Source organism: Esox lucius, chromosome 16, assembly GCF_011004845.1.
Source record: "Esox lucius isolate fEsoLuc1 chromosome 16, fEsoLuc1.pri, whole genome shotgun sequence".
Lineage (NCBI taxonomy): Eukaryota > Metazoa > Chordata > Actinopteri > Esociformes > Esocidae > Esox > Esox lucius.
The window spans coordinates 6,721,378-6,741,317 of NC_047584.1; the positions used below are offsets into that span (position 1 = coordinate 6,721,378).

At 36.6% G+C, this 19,940-nt stretch overlaps 2 protein-coding genes across 8 annotated transcripts in view; one reads left to right on the forward strand and one right to left on the reverse strand.

Moving 5' to 3' along the window:
- LOC105026538 (carboxy-terminal domain RNA polymerase II polypeptide A small phosphatase 1) overlaps positions 1-4,654 on the forward strand; it is a 48,330-nt gene extending 43,676 nt beyond the window's left edge. For both annotated transcript variants that reach the window (XM_010898051.3, XM_020055062.2), the window contains 3 exons: positions 225-317; positions 863-1,048; positions 3,455-4,654. In XM_010898051.3, coding sequence (XP_010896353.1) covers positions 225-317; positions 863-1,048; positions 3,455-3,583 — 408 coding nt within the window. In that variant the 3' untranslated portion in view covers positions 3,584-4,654. The remainder of the gene's footprint in view (positions 1-224; positions 318-862; positions 1,049-3,454) is intronic.
- A 6,625-nt stretch (positions 4,655-11,279) lies between these two features.
- obsl1b (obscurin like cytoskeletal adaptor 1b) overlaps positions 11,280-19,940 on the reverse strand; it is a 42,794-nt gene continuing 34,133 nt past the window's right edge. For all 6 annotated transcript variants that reach the window (XM_020054506.3, XM_020054503.3, XM_020054505.3 and 3 more), the window contains 8 exons: positions 18,402-18,668; positions 16,076-16,188; positions 15,742-15,895; positions 15,107-15,268; positions 14,594-14,698; positions 13,392-13,658; positions 12,472-12,741; positions 11,280-11,498 (listed from right to left, as the gene is read on the reverse strand). In XM_020054506.3, coding sequence (XP_019910065.2) covers positions 11,479-11,498; positions 12,472-12,741; positions 13,392-13,658; positions 14,594-14,698; positions 15,107-15,268; positions 15,742-15,895; positions 16,076-16,188; positions 18,402-18,668 — 1,358 coding nt within the window. In that variant the 3' untranslated portion in view covers positions 11,280-11,478. The remainder of the gene's footprint in view (positions 11,499-12,471; positions 12,742-13,391; positions 13,659-14,593; positions 14,699-15,106; positions 15,269-15,741; positions 15,896-16,075; positions 16,189-18,401; positions 18,669-19,940) is intronic.

A 19,940-nucleotide genomic window follows, 5' to 3' on the forward strand; every position in this document is an offset into this window, starting at 1 on the left:
TGTCCCAACCCATTAAACTCAATATAATTTGGATCCTCATTGCAGCAAAGCTGGATATGCAAGGCAAGGTGCAGCCAATCGTCCCAGGAGGAGAGATGGGGCATTTCTTACTCCTCTAATTTAGATCCTCTTTTTTTGTTGTACAAATCGTTTATGTCTTCAGAAACAGAAATATTTTGTAAATAATCTGAATATTCACCCATATTGTGTCTCTATTGCCAAAGGTGTACGTGTTGAAGCGACCCCATGTGGATGAGTATCTCAAAAGAATGGGGGAGTTGTTTGAATGTGTTTTGTTCACTGCCAGTTTATCCAAGGTGAGAACCCTATGCTAAATTCTACTAATCATTTATCATTTATATTATATAATAAATGTTTTTATTTATTACAACATTTAAGTACAATCCATAAAGGGCAATTAAGGATTTTACAATGTAGATGTTACATGTTTCATCACCCTGAACCTAGTTTAATGGCCAGGGGGAAATTCTAATTTATGATTTGTTTATTTTTAAACCTCCACTTCAAACTACAACAAACTTTAGTTACAACTAGCTAGCAAATAATGGTAAAGTGATACTGTAGATGCATATTCAATTAAACACTGAGCTAAGACTGTAACTAATTTAATGTTGTTGTGAATTCATTAAAACTTCGCCCTTCCATGCCAATCTTTTTTGAACAAACATACACAAAACACTCACACTTTTTGAACAAACATACACAAAACACTCATTTGAACAAACATACACAAAACACTCACATTTCATGATAACTGTGTGCAAACATTTAGAAATGTACACACTGCTTTCTGTGGCATACCGTCAGTGGCAATATGATTTCTGTTTTTGCTTTGTCTTAGTATGCCGATCCCGTCTCTGACCTGCTGGATAAATGGGGTGCTTTTCGACATCGCCTCTTTCGGGAGTCCTGCGTATTCCACCGAGGAAACTATGTAAAAGACCTGAGTCGTCTGGGCAGGGAGCTCAACAAGGTCGTCATCGTAGACAACTCCCCAGCCTCCTACATCTTTCACCCTGATAATGCTGTATGTAATTCATACACCTGTTTTTCCATACTGCCCTCTATGAAGGAACTGGATTTTGACTCGCTTTGAGATTAATTCCAAATAGTCAATTAATTAATGTAACAAATTAATTTAATCTAAAGACAGTATTGCAGTTACAGTACAATTATCACAGTAAAAGGTTCTCCAGAGATTCAAGGTGTTTGTAAGAGCAGAGAAGCATGCAGAGCTTAGGAAAATGCAACCTTTCCCAAACCTCACTCTGGTTTTATCCTAAAATGTAAGTTGTGGGGGTTGGTTAACTGACCTAAGGAAAGCAAAACTAGTCCTGTAGAATAAACCCCTTATAACATTCTGATCTGTTTCCTGGAGCCATTCATACACATTTTTTGGTTCCTTCAATAATAATACTAAGCCTTAATTTCAGTCAATTGCAGATAAAGACACTGTTGCATTTGCGGTTTACTCACAATAATGTCGATGTATGTCAGGTGGGGAAAAGGTGTACATTTTAAGTATGTTCAATGTCTTTGAGTGTCTTTAATGTCATTGCCATTGGCGACCTTCAATTTATTTATTTGGGATTTAAGAGGAGCGTTTGCTTGCTTTCATATTCCCTTGGTCAGTGTCGAATTCGTTTATTGTGATCTACTGACAGGCCATTTATGAAAATCTCACAATTAACTTGTTCCCTGCTCTTTTCAAACCATTCTGAAGTTATTGTCAGTTTACACATGTTCCTCCGGAAACTGTCATTAACAAATCTCACAAGTATCAGGCGTTGTAGGCCACAATCTAATCAACACAATATTTACATGAATGTAAATGTTTAACAATCATAGACTTAAAGTCAAACCTGACACAATAGCTGGCGAATTTTGTCTTTACTGTACCTGCTGTGCAGTTATTGCAACAAGGCAAGGTAATAATGGAGAATAAGATGGGTAAAACGATAAGTTTTGGGAAATGTAAAAGAAAATGACTGAAGAATACCATGCTTGTGTAGAAATGTTTGTTGTGTATGGCACTTGAAAAATAAAAGCAGTGTATATCAGTAGTAACTAAAGGAAAACTCAAGTGTTTTAGTGCATCCAAATTTATAAATATATGAACAACTCAAACACAGTGTCAATACTATTATTTTAAGTATTTATATCAGTATTTACATGGTGCTTGTGTGTGCTTGTGCATATGGATTCTTCTTCTCCAGTTTTGTTGTGGCTATGTGAATGGCTAAATAAATTGCATCCTCTGTCTTTTTTGGTGGTAGACAAATTGGAGTCAGTCCAGTGGTCTTGGCAAACTTTCTTTGATGTATGTCATGACATGCCTTGAAGCAATTCATGATGACATGAATTGTCCGGGACAGGGACTAGTTGACAATGTCCTCCTGACCCACAAAAGCTTTCCTTGGTGTCTGTGTTGCCTGCCTAGAAATGAGCATGTCTCTGAGGGAGGCCCTGGTTGGCACTGTGGATTTACATTTGGTATCCGTGATGGTTGTGCTTTGGAAAGCATCTAATGTATTGTTGGCTATCCACTTGCTGACAGTGCCAGTCAGGATGCCACCAGGAGTTTGATTAAAGTTAATGAATTTAAAATGTCTTTGAACTAGCATGTTTGTACAATGTAGATACATTGTAAAAAAAAAAAATCGAATTAGAATTGAATTAGAAAGCAAGCCACTTTAACAAACAGCTTTAATTTTAGTCAAAATGTATTAATAATTGAAACTATAAACCTTAAAATTTATGAAATCATTATGATCCTCCATTTGAGACAGGTTCATCAGCTCCATAGCTTGCTTTACATTATATTTTATCTGGCTCCTGACCCATTCAAATCCTGTGGTTTCATTCTTTATGGAGAAAAGGTTTACAAACTCCACCAGTGTTCTATAAAGGTCAGTGTTATTTGTCTCACAAGGTGAAATATTGAAAGGTGTGCAAGCTTCGGACACCTATCTTTTTGGACAGTCATTATCTGAGCAATAAAAAAAAAAAAAAAAAATGAACATTTCTTTGAGCATTTATTAATGTTCAGTATATTAATTATTTATTGAATAGAAATTATCTTTCTCACCCATTATCTTCTCAGTACAGCTTGTGACAACTAATGTTCTGTATGTACCAAAATAATGTCTGCTGCTTCCAGAGCTGTCATTTTGGTTAATTATGGGTAAAGAATATGCTCCAATGGAGAAATGTGAGATGGGTGTATATGTACCAAACAGATGCAACCTATTTTGATTGATTGTCTCAGGTCAATCTATAAATGTTCACCTAAAACTTTTTTTCTTCATGATAAGATTGTATTCCCACATTTACCCTTACTAAATGCAAACAGTCGTAGATAGAAATATATAAAATATAAATAACTAGATTTTATGTTCATTTTGTTTGTGACTTCTTCTCTTCACACATTCAGGTCCCTGTAGCATCCTGGTTTGACGACATGGCAGACACAGAGCTCCTAGATCTCATCCCATTCTTCGAAAGACTTAGCAAAGTGGATGATGTCTATGATATTCTAAAGCAGCAGAGGACTGCAAGCTAATGTGTAATCAGACACCATCGACAACTTTTCACCACAGGGGGCCATGGAGGGGGCTAGCGGGCAACAGGCTTCAAGTTTCTTTACCAGAAGGGACCAGCTGGTGTCTCTCGGTCATGTTCACCCATCAAATTCTATTCACACACAATGTGTGATAGAGTTTGGAACAGAGATGAAACTGCTTCCTGGCAAACATTGACATGAGCAGTATAACTCATTTTTTCATATACAATGCAGTAATCCCTCTTGGTTGCTGCTTTTTTGTATTAAATGAAGGTTTGAGCAAAGCTCTTTTTTATGGAATATTGAGCATTTAATCAGGGGATATGATTTGTATATCAGTGAATACAATATCTAAGAAGAAGTTATTTCTAGAGATTAAGTTAATACAACCCATTAACATGTTAAATGTTGTGCTGCTACATAGGTTTGACTATGTAGCAACACAACAGGGCAAAGTATGTATCTGACTGAGGTTGGAGTTCAGGCAAATAGTACTCATTATGTTTTGAACAGTGGAAGAGCGCATATGCATATGTGAATGTAAACACAGTTTGTATTGAAAGTCTACGTACAGCCCCTGAAAATATCACATTTTGTTGTGTCAGTGCCTTAGAGTTTAATTCCTTTAAATGAATGATTTATCACACCATACCCTCTCTTTTAACAATATTTCAATTTTTAAAATATATGAAAAATACCAAGCAGAAATATGATAATTGGATATGTCTCTACTCCATTCTAGTTAATATTCAATGGAATCACCTTTAAAAGTTCAGCTGTGTACAAGTTTGAACACTAGATTTGTGAATATGTAACCATTTTTATTTACAAAAGTGTTCATCTTCCTTAGGGAAAGTTGATTAAATCATGCCACACATTTTTATTAGATTTAGGTAGGCACTCTGACTGGATCAATCAATAAAAGTTTACAGTTCCTGACCCAGTTCACAGCAGCTTTAGTCATGTACTTTGGGTTGTCATTCAGAAAGGTGAACTTCTTCCTAGTTCAACCTTTCTTGCAGAGTGCAGAAAGGTTTTACTCAGGGACTTTTCTTTACATTGCTCTGTTGATGTTCCCTTTTATCCTAGTTCCCTAGTCCTTGATAATGAGAAACATCCCCATAACAGGCTGCCACCACTATCATGCTTCGCTGTTACATTTTGCATTTACACCAAAAAGTTACGTTTTAGATTTCTCAAACCATAAAACCTTCAAAACAGGGTTCAAGGTGGGCTTTCTTGAGTATTGGCTTCCTTCCTGCCACCCTACTAAACAGGAAAGATTATTTTTATTTAACCATCACTGAACCACATCTGCCGATTGGGCACCAATTCTCATTTTCAATGACAGCCATGACCATTCCATTGGAAGATGACAAGAAGGTACACAGAAAAACATAATTTATCAACTGTAAAACAGGACAAATATCAGCATATTTTGTGGACTCCAAAATAATTGAACCTCTTGGAAATATGAGCAAAAAAGGCTATAATAAAAATGTTTAATTTGGTATCAGCCAGAGTGAAAATACATTCTGAATAAATAAATATTTTCTCATATTTGCGGCACATAGAAATTCTTATGAATCAATTCAAAAAGAAATATCTTTCAATTGATGTATTTGTAAGTCTTTAAAAACGTGTAAGTAGTCATCCATGACATTCTGTTTCATTGGTTTATAAATATAATAGATTAGGCGACAAACTCCCTTATCAACATAAGAAAGGTCAGAGAACACACATTAAATTACAGCAGGGGATTCAACTCGGGCCTTCAAAGCCATCTTTCATTGCAAACCCTTAAGCAGGGACTAGTTTAGACCTGGGACACCAGGTTGGTGCAATTAATGTTAAGGTACTGTAGAACAGAAAACCAGAACGCTTTGGCCCTTGTGGGGTAAGAGTTGAATACCCATGAAATAAGATAAAATGTTGTTGACAAAATGCAATGTCTGAAAATCTCCACTTTAGGGCAATAATTAGGTTTAAATCTACTGGAGCTGTGATAAAGCTGCTTGGATTTGACTTGTATATTTTGCTCCCACACAGTGGGAAAATAGGTTCAAGAGGTAACAAATTCTCCACAGATCGCTTGCAGAATTAGACTTTAGCTAAATCCTTTAGTCACTAAGTTTCCAAAGCTACCATAAGATGCCAACAAGCTATTTGGATGTCTTGCCAGAAGAAACATTTTCTGTTATACATGTCAGTGCCTGGTGTTTGTGAAACCTCATTGTAATTTTAATTGGAACTGGGTTCTCTGGTCAGGTGGGATAAAAACCTTTTAGAGCTTCTTGGCCTCAAATACCAGAAGCACAAAATGACCTATTCTGCACTGTAAAGTGTGATTGTGGATATTTTATGGTGTGGGACTGTTTTGCTTCCAGTCATGTTGTGGGACTGTTTTGTTTGCAATCTAGCTGCATCTACAAGGAGGCTAAAATTGGGTTGTCATTCCAGGAAGACTATGATCCAATGTATTCCTCCAGATTCACACAAAAATTGCTCACTGATGAGAGAATCAGGTTTTTCGCCATCCCAATCTCCTGACCAAAACCCCTTTAAATGCTTTGAGGTGTGCTGAATAGGAAATTCCATTGGCAGGGACCAAAGTGTCTGAAGGATCTCAAGAGATTCTATTTGGATATATGGTCTTAGGTCCCTTGCTATGTTCACCCTCCTCATCTAACACTAAAGTAAAAAGTACTAACTGCAGGGGTGCCAATATTTTTTTTTTTTTTAGATGTATGTCTAGATATAGAATGTTTTTCCTTTCAATCCAATTTCACTTTCATCCAATTACACTAAATCCAATGAGACACAGCTAGGCTTGGGGATTCTGCTGGTGCAATTATACTGTAGGATAGCAGTTAATTTAGTGTATTTGTGTGATCTGTAACGAAAGGGTGTTAAGAATAACAGTCTTTTGCAATTTGTTCCAGTACTTGGTGGCAGCAAACTAAAAATAGTGTAGACCAAAGGAGGTGTAGGGTTTTGGATTGACCAGTGTGAGATGTCTACCGGAGCCCCATAAAACCTGTACAGTAACTCTGAAAGATGGCTGTTGGGTTCTTGGTAACCTCTCTGTTCATACTCAGTCATTCAGTTTGGAGAAATTGCTTCCTCTGGGCAGGGCTTTGGTTGTGTCATACACCTTCCAGACTTAATAATAGTCTTGACCTTGCTCCATAATATATTCATATTTCAAAGCATTGGACATTTTTATACACATCCCCTGATCTGTCTTTCCACATCTGCGTTCTTTTGAATTATTTTGAACTTAATTCTCTGATCATTGTTGAGCGTTTGCTTTGCAATTACCCAACAAAGAAAAACTACATGAGCTGATTTTTATTCACAGGTGATTTTGAGGGTGATTTGCTATACCTGTTCTAATTTAGGACTGCAATTACAAGGAGAGTGGACACTTATCCAATTGTGATCTTTTAGTTTTGTATTTTTTATGCAATTTCACTATACAAAAAAATCCCCTTGATGGTGTGTAGATATGAATGTAAATGAATGAAAGTCCATATACATGACAACATATGAAAAGGTTCAAGGAGGTGAAGACATTCAGTTTTGCTTTCTGTATTATTGATTAAGTCTTAAATACTGGAATCCTGACACTGAAACATTGTTATGGCCCATGTATTCATTATATTTGTGTTTACCCACATTTCAAATGTATTACATGCACAAAAACCCATACTCATGATTTGTCAACTGCAACGTTCAGGGTTTTCCACATCCCTGAAATATACCTTTGAACAGGCAGTATATGCTTGGAAAATTTTCTCCACCTAGCAGATGCCTTGTAGCTAGTTTGTTCTGGACAGAATGACCATAGATTGTTAGTTCTTTCAGCCCTAATATGGGGCTGAAAGAAGCCCTAATATGGGATCTGGCAAGATTGCATTTGTACGACTTTGTATTTAAGCGGTTGTTTTAATTGTTTATAACCATCTTTATTTTATCTATGTAAAGATTTAGGACCGGTTTCGCAGACATGGATTAAGGCTAGTCCAGGACAAAAAAATATTGAGCTTGTTGTTTTAGTCCAAGACTAAGCTTAATCTGTGTCTGCGAAATTGGCTCAATGTTTTATGTTCTAGATTTAATGATTTTGGGGCAAAATAAAATTTGCTAACTTTTAATAATTCTATAAGGGGAATTTTTTGGCGATATGCTGTAATTGTAAGTATGTGTAACATTTGTAACAAACGTAATTACTTCTTTCAGTACTTTAACTTCTTCATATGCAATGTCATATTGCAAGTGTAATGTAGGTGGTAATTTAACCTGTACGGTCAGCAGAGTTGGGAGCATTTTCCTACCTCCTTGTATTACATGCCCTGTAACAATCCTTATTTGCTTTATATTTATATTCCTGCTGCAACTACCCATCTCCATGGAAATTTGTGTAACCTTAAAAATACAATTTAGCATTCATTTGATAACATTTACATTTTTAAATATATTTTTTAATACAACACATTTTAATAATTAAAGAAAAAGATTCCGGGTTTTGCTGCTGCTGGTAAATTCAAATCAAAAGAACAAGAAAACAATTTGGACTTTGCCAAAATAAAGCATGATTTATTGAAATAGGTCATATGTCCTTGCAATGAATGATGCACTAACACTAATGGAGCAATTCATACAATGCATGGGTGTTGGAAACAATTACAGTGACAAAGAAAATGGAATATTGAACTAACTACACTTTATATGAAAACATTTTTTTTTAAATAAAATACATATTACGCAGTCAACTTTGCATTTAAACTTTTATATAATAATGTTCAATAAACCGCCATCCTCCTAATTTACCCATTTTGGCCCAATGTATTTATAATTCAAGCCTCATATTACTTGACAGAACCTATTCTTCACAGTAGCTCGAATGACTAAATCCAACAATATTCAAACAAAACTTCCAAAATATAAAAACAATGTCTATAAAATGGACACCTGATGGAAAGACAACACATAAAATGATGCCATTAGCAAAGATTAACATATTTTGAGGATGAGAATGGCACTGTTGCTTAATTCTCTTGCCTGACTAAAACAAAACCTAAAGGGATAGTCTCAAAAAGTACTAAATGGCACACTAATTAACCTGGCCATTAAAATGCATTTTTGTGTTTATCTAAAAATACTATTATTATTTTTGGAGGTTTGACTTCCAAATCATCCACAAGTACCTGAAAAGCCCTTTATAATATTATTATCATGACTTTGTCGCAGATGTGAAATAAACTCAAATTGTAGTGATTGTACCTAGTGATGGCCAAACAAGGCTTCATTAGCGTTATTTTAGCGGCAGGATATTATGCTGGCAGGACTCAGATTTTCTTTTTCTAAATAAAAGCCATCATTGAAATTTACAAAGCAGTCTGTAAAAAAGAACAGACAAGAACCACTTTGGAACGGACATTAACATAAAATGCACCGACAAGATTGTTAACTATATTGCCTTATACAGTATCTCACAAAAGTGAGTACACCCCTCAGAGTTTTGTAAATATTTGATTATATATCTTTTCATGTGACAACACTGAAGACATGACACTTTGCTACAATGTAAAGTAGTGAATGTACAGTTTGTATAACAGTGCAAATTTGCTGTTCCCTTAAAAATAACATAACACACAGCCATTACTGTCTAAACCGCTGGTTTAGTGAGTACACCCCTAAGTGAAAATGTCCAAATTGGGCCCAAAGTGTCAATATTTTGTGTGGCCACCATCATTTTCCAGCACTGCCTTAACCCTCTTGGGCATGGAGTTCACCAGAGCTTCACAGGTTGGAACTGGAGTCCTCTTCTACTCCTCAATGATGACATCACGGAGCTGGTGGATGTTAGAGACCTTGCATTCCTACCCCTTCCATTTGAGGATGCCCCACAGATGCTCAATAGGGTTTAGGTCTGGAGACATGCTTGGCCAGTGAATTACCTTTACTCTCAGCTTCTTTAAGGCAGTGGTCGTCTTGGAGGTGTGTTTGGGGTCATTAATCATGCCCTGGGGCCCAGTCTCCAAAGGGAGGGGATCATGCTCTGCTTCAGTATGTCACAGTACATGTTGGCATTCATGGTTCCCTCAATGAACTGTAGCTCCCCAGTGCCGGCAGCAGTCATGCAGCCCCAGACCATGACACTCCCACCACCATGCTTGACTGTAGGCAAGACACACTTGTCTTTGTACTCCTCACCTGGTTACACGCTTGACACCATCTGAACAAAATAAGTTTACCTTGGTCTCATCAGACCACAGGACATGGTTCCAGTAATTCATGTCCTTAGTCTGCTTGTCTTCAGCAAACAGTTTGCGGGCTTCCTTGTGCATCATCTTTAGAAGAGGCTTCCTTCTGGGACGACAGCCATGCAGACCCATTTGATGCAGTGTGCGGCATATGGTCTGAGCACTGATAGGCTGACCCCCCACCCCTTCAACCTCTGCAGCAATGCTGGCAGCACTCATACGTCTATTTCCCAAAGAAAACCTCTAGATATGATGGATATGGTCTTGGCCACCGTGCTGCAGCTCAGTTTCAGGGTCTTGGCAATCTTCATATAGTCAAGGCCATCTTTATGTAGAGCAACAATTCTTTTTTTCAGATCCTCAGAGGGTTCTTTGCCATGAGGTGCCATGTTGAGCTTCCAGTTACCAGTATGAGGGAGTCTGAGAGCGATAACACCAAATTTAACACACCTGCTCCCCATTCACACCTGAGACCTTGTAACACTAACGAATCACATGACACCAGGGAGGGAAAATGGCTAATTGGGTCCAATTTGGACATTTTCACTTAGGGGTGTACTCACTTTTGTTGCCAGCGTTTTAGACATTAATGGCTGTGTGCTGTGTGCTTATTTTGAGGGGACAGCAAATGTACACTGTTACACAAGCTGTACACTCACTACTTTACATTGTAGCAAAGTGTAATTTCTTGTGTTTTCACATCAAAAGATATAATCAAATATTTACAAAAATGTGAGGGGTGTACTCACTTCTGTGAGATACTGTATATTTCAATGATGGCTTTTATTTTGAAAGAATATCTGAGTGCTGCCGGTATAATATCCTGCGGCTAAAATAAGGCTAATAAAGCTTTGTTTGGTCATTACTAATCATGTTCAAACATGTCATATAGACCTTTATTGGATTACTATCAAACCTTGTCCACAGACCTATCACAACTATCCCATTACATTAAATTGTAATAAAACCTGATGGAACGCTAAATATGTTTTTCTTTTTTATTTAGCAGACTGAATCCGAACCTGAAAATGTCTGCATCTTTATTGGTTGTATCTCTATTTAAAAAATGTGTGTGGAAAGACTAGTAGCTCAATTTAAGCTGTGTCCCTTAAGAAACACTCCCAATGCTTTTTCAGGTGACTGCATTAAGCATTCCTTTATCTCTTTGGGAGATACGCCAGTAAATTCAGCCAGTTAGGATTCAGGCTCCAGTGTGTAATCAGTTGCATTCTCCAACTGTACTTTAGAGCTGACTTTAGGGGAAACATTATTACATTTTATGAATTACGCAATAGCTCTTATCCAGAGAATATTTTGTCAACTCTTCTTGGCTATTCAATGTAAATACAGCATCTAAAGATTAAGTGGTTTCAAGACAATTTTTAAAGACAGTGCAGGTATCTGCACTCGGAAAATAATAAAAAATATATTTCAGTAACTTTTAAAAAACTTTGAGAGAAGATATCCACAGTTCCTGTAAAGACACGTAAATATTTTCGAATTGTAACCCTTACCATTCCAATATCACATTCCAAATATGAACACAATGATCAAGTTTGTTGTATTGATCCATATTGATCCATCTCATTCTGACGTTACTACTGCTTGAAGCTGATACCAACTCTGTCAAGCATTACCTGTTAAAGCTGAACAATAGAAAAAAGAAAAATAATTAGAACTATCCCTCATATATAAAACATTATTTAAAAAACAGGTTTCCTCAAATGTGTTCGTGCACAAATTCCAAAATACATGTTTAGAATGATTATAAACATTTCTGAGAATTCTGGAATGCATACACTGCATTTGTTCATTATTTGCAATTGGAAAAAAAAATGGCTGTTAAGTCTAATCCATACTATGTTTGTTAAAAATGTCACTAGGAATATATTTGGAAAACATTTATTTAAAATGTGGATTTGTTTGAAAAAGCTGTTCAAAACATGAATATAAAATGTATATTAAAATATCAAATGTTACTAAAATATCCTTATTTTGGGAAATATAAACTTGTGTTGCAAAAGGTAAATTAAAGAAAAAGCTTTAGTTAAGCTTTGGTTGTACTTAGAGGTAAAAATATATGGGAGTGTAAATGGGGTCTTACTGTACAATTTAGTATGCAAACTGGGAAGTTAATACATATATTTAATTTTATAATGGTTGCTAACCTGAATGTCTATCATCTGAAAGCTGTATATGAGACCATATCCCACAGGTATTATGTTTTACTTTTCTAAATGCACTGTTAACAGGTGTTGCAATAAGGTTTCTGTGTCTTAATGCTGTGCATAAGAACAGCCCCTATCCATGGTCTATTGGCCATATACCTACTTGGTATATACCTACCATGGTCTATTGGCCATATTATTTATTTATAGACCATGTTATATGACTAAAAGTAGTTCAGTACCATTCCCCTATAAATATAGCCTTCTGGACAACCAGGATATACATTCCGTATCGTCTGACCTACATACCCATGTCCATGGATAGTGCTTCACAGAAACACCAAACATTGCTTACAGTATGTCTCACTTCTCCACAGAAGTCAAATATGTCTCGCCATGTTCCCCTGGCTACAGTGCCAAATCACATGTGCATTGAAAAGGGTTTGCTTACTCTCGACTTCAAGCTCGGCGCTGCTCCTGGCTTTTCCCAACGTGAACTCAACTAGGCCACTCATGTCAATGGAGGTCTGTCGGAAGGTGAGTCGATGCACTGTACCAATCTTCTCCAGGCTGACTTTGGGACTCTGCTGCAGGACCTCCCCCTTCAGGCTCCACACAGGGGCTTTGAGGACGGGGATTGATACCTCACATTCGAAACAGGCCGCATCTGGGGCTACCACCTTCACATTCTTCAGTTCCCTCACCATTTTGAGAGACTGGGCTGTATTGACAACATAAGTACTTTGTGTGAAGAATGTAGATACATGTAAAGGTCCCCTCATCATATACAAGACATTAATGCTAACTTCTCATGATTTGCACCGTCCCCAGTGATGGCCATTTTATGTTCTGTGTTTCATAATATCACTTTGCTCAATATACCTTTAAACATGATTAATATACACACATTGGTTATTCTATTATAAATTAAATGACAGTGTATGGTAAAGGTAATTGTAACAGCAACATGTTTGATGTTGATATTGTGTTTTGTATTACTTTAGTAACTGCATTATCATTGCAAAGCACTAGAGGGAGTTGTAGTGTGTAATAAATAGTAACATATCTCACTGCAACGTCACCAGAAGATGGAGCTGGTTATTTGTCACTTATTCTTCCAAACTTATGCTAAAATTGTCTTTAGACACAGATCTAAGATAAGCCTCCAAATCCAAACCATAACTGACAGTAAAGGATATTGCTATATTCATGAATATAGTTGCCCATCTTTTCAATGTATTTAGAATTGACACACAGCATATCATTTAGATGGACAAACTGGGATGTGGGACGTGCTCTCATCTTAACAACAGGCCACTTTTCAGGCCTGAAAAAAGCTGACAATCTGATTGTAATTTTGATTATACCTACCTTCTACCGTCAGTTTTGCAGAGCATGTGTGCTCTCCAACCTGCACACTATAGGTTCCTTCGTCTTCCAGTGCCACCTGTTGAATAACCAGTTTGCGATAGCAGCCCTCACTGCAAATCTCAAAATGCTCAGAGGGTAGGATGACATTGGTGCCCTTGTACCAGCGGATACTGCACCGCGGGTTGGACACTGAGCAGTCCATGATTGCACGAGTCCTTTCAAGTGCCACTTTGTCCTGGAGAGGTTTTGTTATATTCAAGGGAAGCTCTGCAAGGAGAAAATACAAACTGGTTTGATACCAAAATGTGGGTACGAGGTGTGCGCTGACAAAACTTCCTCTGGAATGGTTGCAGGTATCGATATGGATAGGTCATTGAGTTGCATGGCAAAAGCATATGATTTTAAAGTAGACTTTCTATTATTGTCCCCATATATTATATGCCCTAAAACAATATTTTGTTACATCAATAAAGGTATGCGATACACTATATTTCTATATGGATATAAGTATTTTTCTGTATACCATACAAGTGACCTATGTCTGTAGTAGTTAGTGTTTCAAACCAGAGTTGGCTGACATACGGCCTATACAGCCATGCTCAAATCTGGTTCTAACATTGTTCTGATCTTAAACCTTTGCACTGTTCCAAACACAGCAACAAAATCCAGGCCTTTCTCCCCCCAGTTTTGATGTGCCCTACATATTACAACAATTGTAGCAGATGCATCTGAAATTCTGAGCTAACTTTTAAGTGTTTATTATTGTGTAAATTATTTTAGACGCATACAATGCATATCCAAAAATTAGTTTCTATTGACAAACTAATGAATAGTCTAGATCAGAGATTCCCAACCAGAAGTGATTCAACCCCTGGGAGTACTTGGCCTACCTACAGTACTAGAGAAGACTCAAGAAATTGCAAAAAAGCAGAAAGAAGTAATAGTTTTTAGTTACATTAATAACAGGAAGATGACTCACCTATTATAGATATATCTTAGATGATTCTTACAGTAATTGTATCACTATAAAGGCTCTGGGTAACAATAATAATATCAGTGTGAAGAGCACATTTTAACTGCAGGTAAAAACAAAGCTTTTGACACACACTCCTACCTTTTGGGTCTCTTTCCTGTCCCATCCAATCAATAAAACCACACTAAGTATGGAATTGGGAATATAAAAAATTAAGTAATCATATTACCCTTCACCTCCAGGAAGGCTATGCGTTCCACATGTTTGGCGACAAACTTGATCTCTCCAGAGTCTTCTACTCTCACATTGCAAATCAGAAGAAAATGCTTGGTCCCTAAAATGAGATGCAAAATTCATCACAATAGAAATGTTTTTGTTTTGAGATTTTTACAATTTACTTTGAGCCATGTGTGAAAAATGTTAGGTCAGTGGTAGGTAAAAGTTTATAATAACTAATTACAAACAATAAATACTGTATATTCAGTTAAAGAAAATACAACACTAACTTATATGAAAATGTATTTGCATTAAAATGCATATGTACTGATAAAATAATTTGTAAGAATTGGACACATATAACCCCTGATGATGGCAAGCTCAATGATAAACTCAGACAATGTTGAGAACAACTTTTACATTCTATAATTTTTTTAAGCGGTGATAACAACTAGCTTAATGAATGCTTTTAAGTCTTAAAAAAAAATAAAAATCTGCTCAATTAATTAAGGTTCATTGTAATGACCTTCCTGACGGATCTTGATGGTGCTGGTTGGTGTTATTCTCACTCCATTTTTGAACCACTCTCCAGGCACATCCGGCAGGGAGATCTCAACCACAAACACAGCATTCTGGTCTTCCTGAACATCCAGGTCCTCCAGGTCTTGCAGTACCATAAGCTCACGTTCTGGCAAGGTAAGACAGACGCTGTCATGTCATTTAAAGATTTTAAAAGGTTGGCAGTACAAGTGTTTGTAATTGGCTTGTTGGCCACCTATTAAAACAGTAGTGTTGACAAAATGGGAAAGCCTAGTTGGAGCTGGGAAAATCAGCTGTAGGTCCGGGTGAGTTAACATTTTGGAAATATATGTAGTTATTTTGTTCACCAACAGATGGCGGTCTTGTACTAGGATGTCTTGTGTCGTTTTGCTAGTGCACTGGTGTGGTGTCATTATGTATTTCTACGTCCTCACACTTAAAGCAAAGCTATTTTCTGTTCAGACAACAGATAGTTGGTGAAGCATTAACAATGTAAAAGTGTTGCCATATGTCAGCCCTCATTAAAATATGAGGCAAATAATATCTAGCCAGTCATATTGTCTTGAATATGTGCACAATGTATTTTAATCATATGGGAGAATGTTAAGAAACAGACAGTACCGTAGACCTCTATATTGCAGGATGTACCAGAGTCTCCAGCATCACACGTGTATCGGCCAGAATCACTGACTTCACACCTCAGTATTTGGAAAAAGCGTTTTCTTCCCATAGCATAAATACGTAAATCTTTGCGAGGCTCCACCTTCATCCCATTCTTAAGAAAAAATAATGTTCAATGTTCAAACAATCAACAGATTAAACATCAGTTTTTTTTTTTTTGCAGAAGAATGGTAAAATGTTGTATTGTATAGACACATAACCATCTGTATAATTAAGTTAAATGATACTAACTAAATAATACAATTATAGGATTTAAAGGTTATGAATTGTTTACCTTCATCCATTTAACCTCTGCATTTGGCCTTGAAAGCTCACAATCCATTGATGCCATAGCCCCTTCTGGAAAGCTCAAATCCTCCAGTTTTTTTATGATTGTCACTGGTGGCTCTGCAATCAAAATGAAGGTGATTGTGTCAGTCTACTTCATTAAGACACCACTACATACTGGATGTAAGGTGACTTGGGTATTACAAACCTAGTACTTGACTGTCATAAAGTAATACAATTTGTAGAATTATTCTCTGTAATGCAAATATATAATGGTCGCCATTTCCATTTCTTTGTTGAAGAAGAGATGTCCCATTATTTGGCTAAATATACTGTATGGTGTACCTGGGCTTGAGGTTTTAAAGTGAACGACAGCAAATTAAAATGTAATGTCAATGTCATGGTGTGTGAATACACTAGCAACTTTAAAATATATCAGACAGATTAATCAAAACGACTAATTTCACTAGGCCTATTGTCAGAAGCCATTAACCTATTTCAAAGTGGAACAATGGCCTATTTGGTGTTGATATTTTATTTGTAATATGAACTTAATTTCAGACTAATTTAAAGAAAGTAACGATATGCTTATTTTGTTCACTTAATCAGACTGGCAGGTGCAGTAATTACAATGCGGCATGTGAGATTGCAATGTTTTATACTAAACACAATGTTTTATACTAAACGCTTCGCTTCTACAAAGCAGCAGCATTGTTTTTTCATTCAGCCTGGTCTTGATACTTTCAGTCTTTATTTTAGTAGGAATGTTATCTTGTAAATATCTGTGTCCAACAGATAGTTTAGTGGTTAGTAAGTGTTGGGCTAGTAACCAAAGGTTAGGGTTATGCCAGAGGTTAAATCTAGTTAAGTCAGGGGTAGGTTTATCATACAATCTGACAAGGTAAAAATACACAGGGCATATGACATTATAGTTATATAAGATAAACTTCCAAGACTATTATCTACTAAACTTTGTCAACCTCTTTGCAAGGGAAAAACAATGGTTGCCTTATTCTCCTGGAGGAGCTGTTACTGTGTATCTCATAGATCATCAAAATAAGCTCTCATTCACTCCCTGCTTCTGGAATTTCTTGGTGTAACATTATCGAAATAAATAAAATATTGGGAAAATTGAATTTCTCCAGTGTAATCTAGTGGTTTCGTCGTTTTCAGTAGGCCATAGTAGACACAACGACAAAAAAGTGTTTCAAAATAATCTGAGTCTAGATGTCTAGCTTAGTTTTTTCCTGACCAGTACTGATATTTGAGTCAATTCCTTGATTCCCCTCGTTCTAAGTGAGCGGTGTGTTGACTGTGGAACCAGAAGGCAATTGCCTAAGGATATATGACGTTAGCAACTGCAAGGCAATAAACACAAACTACATATGATGTATTCTATCAGGGAGTAGCATAATTATGGTTCAGATTTAATAAATGTGCATAAAGTCATAAATATTTAATAAACCAATCAATATGTTTCTGTGACAATCAATCAATTAGTTATAGATTTTTATGGCCACTGGCGAAGTCTTTTGAATGTCTGAATATAAAACCAAATTTACCTCGGTCAAAAAATCTACATTTTACTAAACTACCAGGCTAATTTCAAATAGAATGATAGCAGAAATGACTTATATCATTGGTCTAATGAGTGTTTGTTCCAAAGTGAAAATGGAGCATAGCAGAAGCACAACACATCATGACGCAATGTAAGGGGTAATGTCCTGCTTGTCTAGCACTGTACTGTTCTGAAGTACATTGAGGGAAGTACTGTAGCTAACATTAGTGAAGGCAACTTGTAATGACTATGCTGAAGGGGTTTAACGACGATGCTATGTTTGATTTGGATGAGGATATTACTGTGTTTGCTGTCGTCAGTGGAATTATAGACAGTGGCTTCTTGCCGAAATACCTGTCTGCGCCTTCATGGATAGGAATGTATTGCAGACATTCTTCCTAATTCTTAAAGTGAACTGATATCAACTTAACATACTATTGGGGCTTGGAAATATGATTACATTACTTTCAACTTTGCCATCATCATCACATGGTCAAATATACTTTAGATGGCATTGTTGTCATTAACTAGCATTAGTTTGTTAAAAAAAGACAGCATATTGCAAAGTTTTGAATGGTGGCATATTCTGATGCAGATAAGTAATTTCTTGAAAACTAGCAACTTTTAGCTAGCACACATGCTGTTTTGACAGTTATGCAAATGTATACAAAAAATATTTACTAAATATTATTTAATTACCCAGTATATAATGAGAAAATACTGTCGTTCTCCATCACTGAGCAAACAAGTGAACAAGTTGTTTTTTCTGACCTACCTTTAACAATGAGCCTAGCAGATGTTTTCAGATTTTCTACAGAGAACACAAAAGTGCCTGTGTCGTCCAAGGTAAGGTTGGAGATGGTGAGGCTGTGGACACGCCCCTTTGCACTCATACGCCAGTGGTTGTTGGATTTTAGCAGGTTCCCATCCTTTAGCCAAGTGGCTGCTACGTTACTGTGAGACAACTCCACCTCGAAGGATGCTGTTTCACGCTCAATAGTTTGGATATCACTGAGTCCTTTTGATATTGAGATTTTTCTCGCTGTGAATAGAAAAGTGAATAGAAAAGTGAATAGAATTATCCAAAATCAATAAGAACATGCACAGACATTTAATTACAGCTGCAAACAGCTTTTTTCTGGTTTCGGCAGTGAACCCACTCTCCCACAATGAAGGGAAATTTGACATTTCCCCAATATGACTTACTCTACTCCTTAACCCAGTTCCAAAACATCAAAGGAAAATTCCGCTATTAGCCAATGAACTTGGAATTCTCATACAATCTCTGGAAAGGGGTTAGGGTTAGGGTGTGAACATGTTAAATATATTTTATAACATTCTAAATATATTTGCCTGATTAGACACTGCCTGAAAATATAGTGTTGGTAAAATCGTATCCCTTCATGCTATACGTCAAGTTACGGACATAGGTGATCCCATCCCATATTCAAGTGTTTTTAATAATCAAAATTGTGGGAAAATTCATCCATGTCGGATTTTATAGATCCTAAAGTACAATGTGTTGCATAAATGGTGGTGGACTGACAGTGCCTTCAGATTGTATTCAGACCAGTTCACTTTCTCCACATTTTGTTGTGCTATTGAATTAATTTATAAATTGATACAATACTTTTTTCTATTAATCTACCAACAATAAACATAATGACAAAGCAAAAAAACTGTCTGTAGAAATGTTGGCAAATTTATTGAAAACTGCAATTGAAATTTGTAATGTACAGTCTAAAGTATTCAGCTCTTTGGACTTTTTATTGTGTTAAAACATGAAATCAAAAGGATTTAAGAGTTTTTGCCACTGATCAACACAAAAAAGTTTTAATAATCAATAATTCTCTACCAGATTTGCACATCTGGAAACATAAATGTTTGTCCATTCGTCATTGCAAAATTGCTCAAGTTCCATCAAGTTGGGTGGGGAGTTTTGGTGAACAGGCATTTTCAACTCTTTTGAAATATTCTCAATACTGAGGTGCACGCTTTGACTACTTAGATTTATCTGTACATTGTTGCATCCGTTTTGCCCTCTATCTTCACAAGCTGTAACACCGAGAAGCATCCCCATAGCATGATGCTCCCACCACCCTGCTTCACAGTAGGAACGGTGATCTTAGGATGATTTGTGGTGGTAGGCCTGCTCCAAATATAGCTCTTGGCGTCAAAGCCAGTAAGCTCTATTTTGGTTCAATCCTTTTATAGAATCCTCTTCCACCACTTGGTCTCTGAGACTCCCACATGCGCTCTAGCAAACTTAATCTGAGATTTGATGGAAGATGTTTTTGTCTTTTTGTGACTCTCC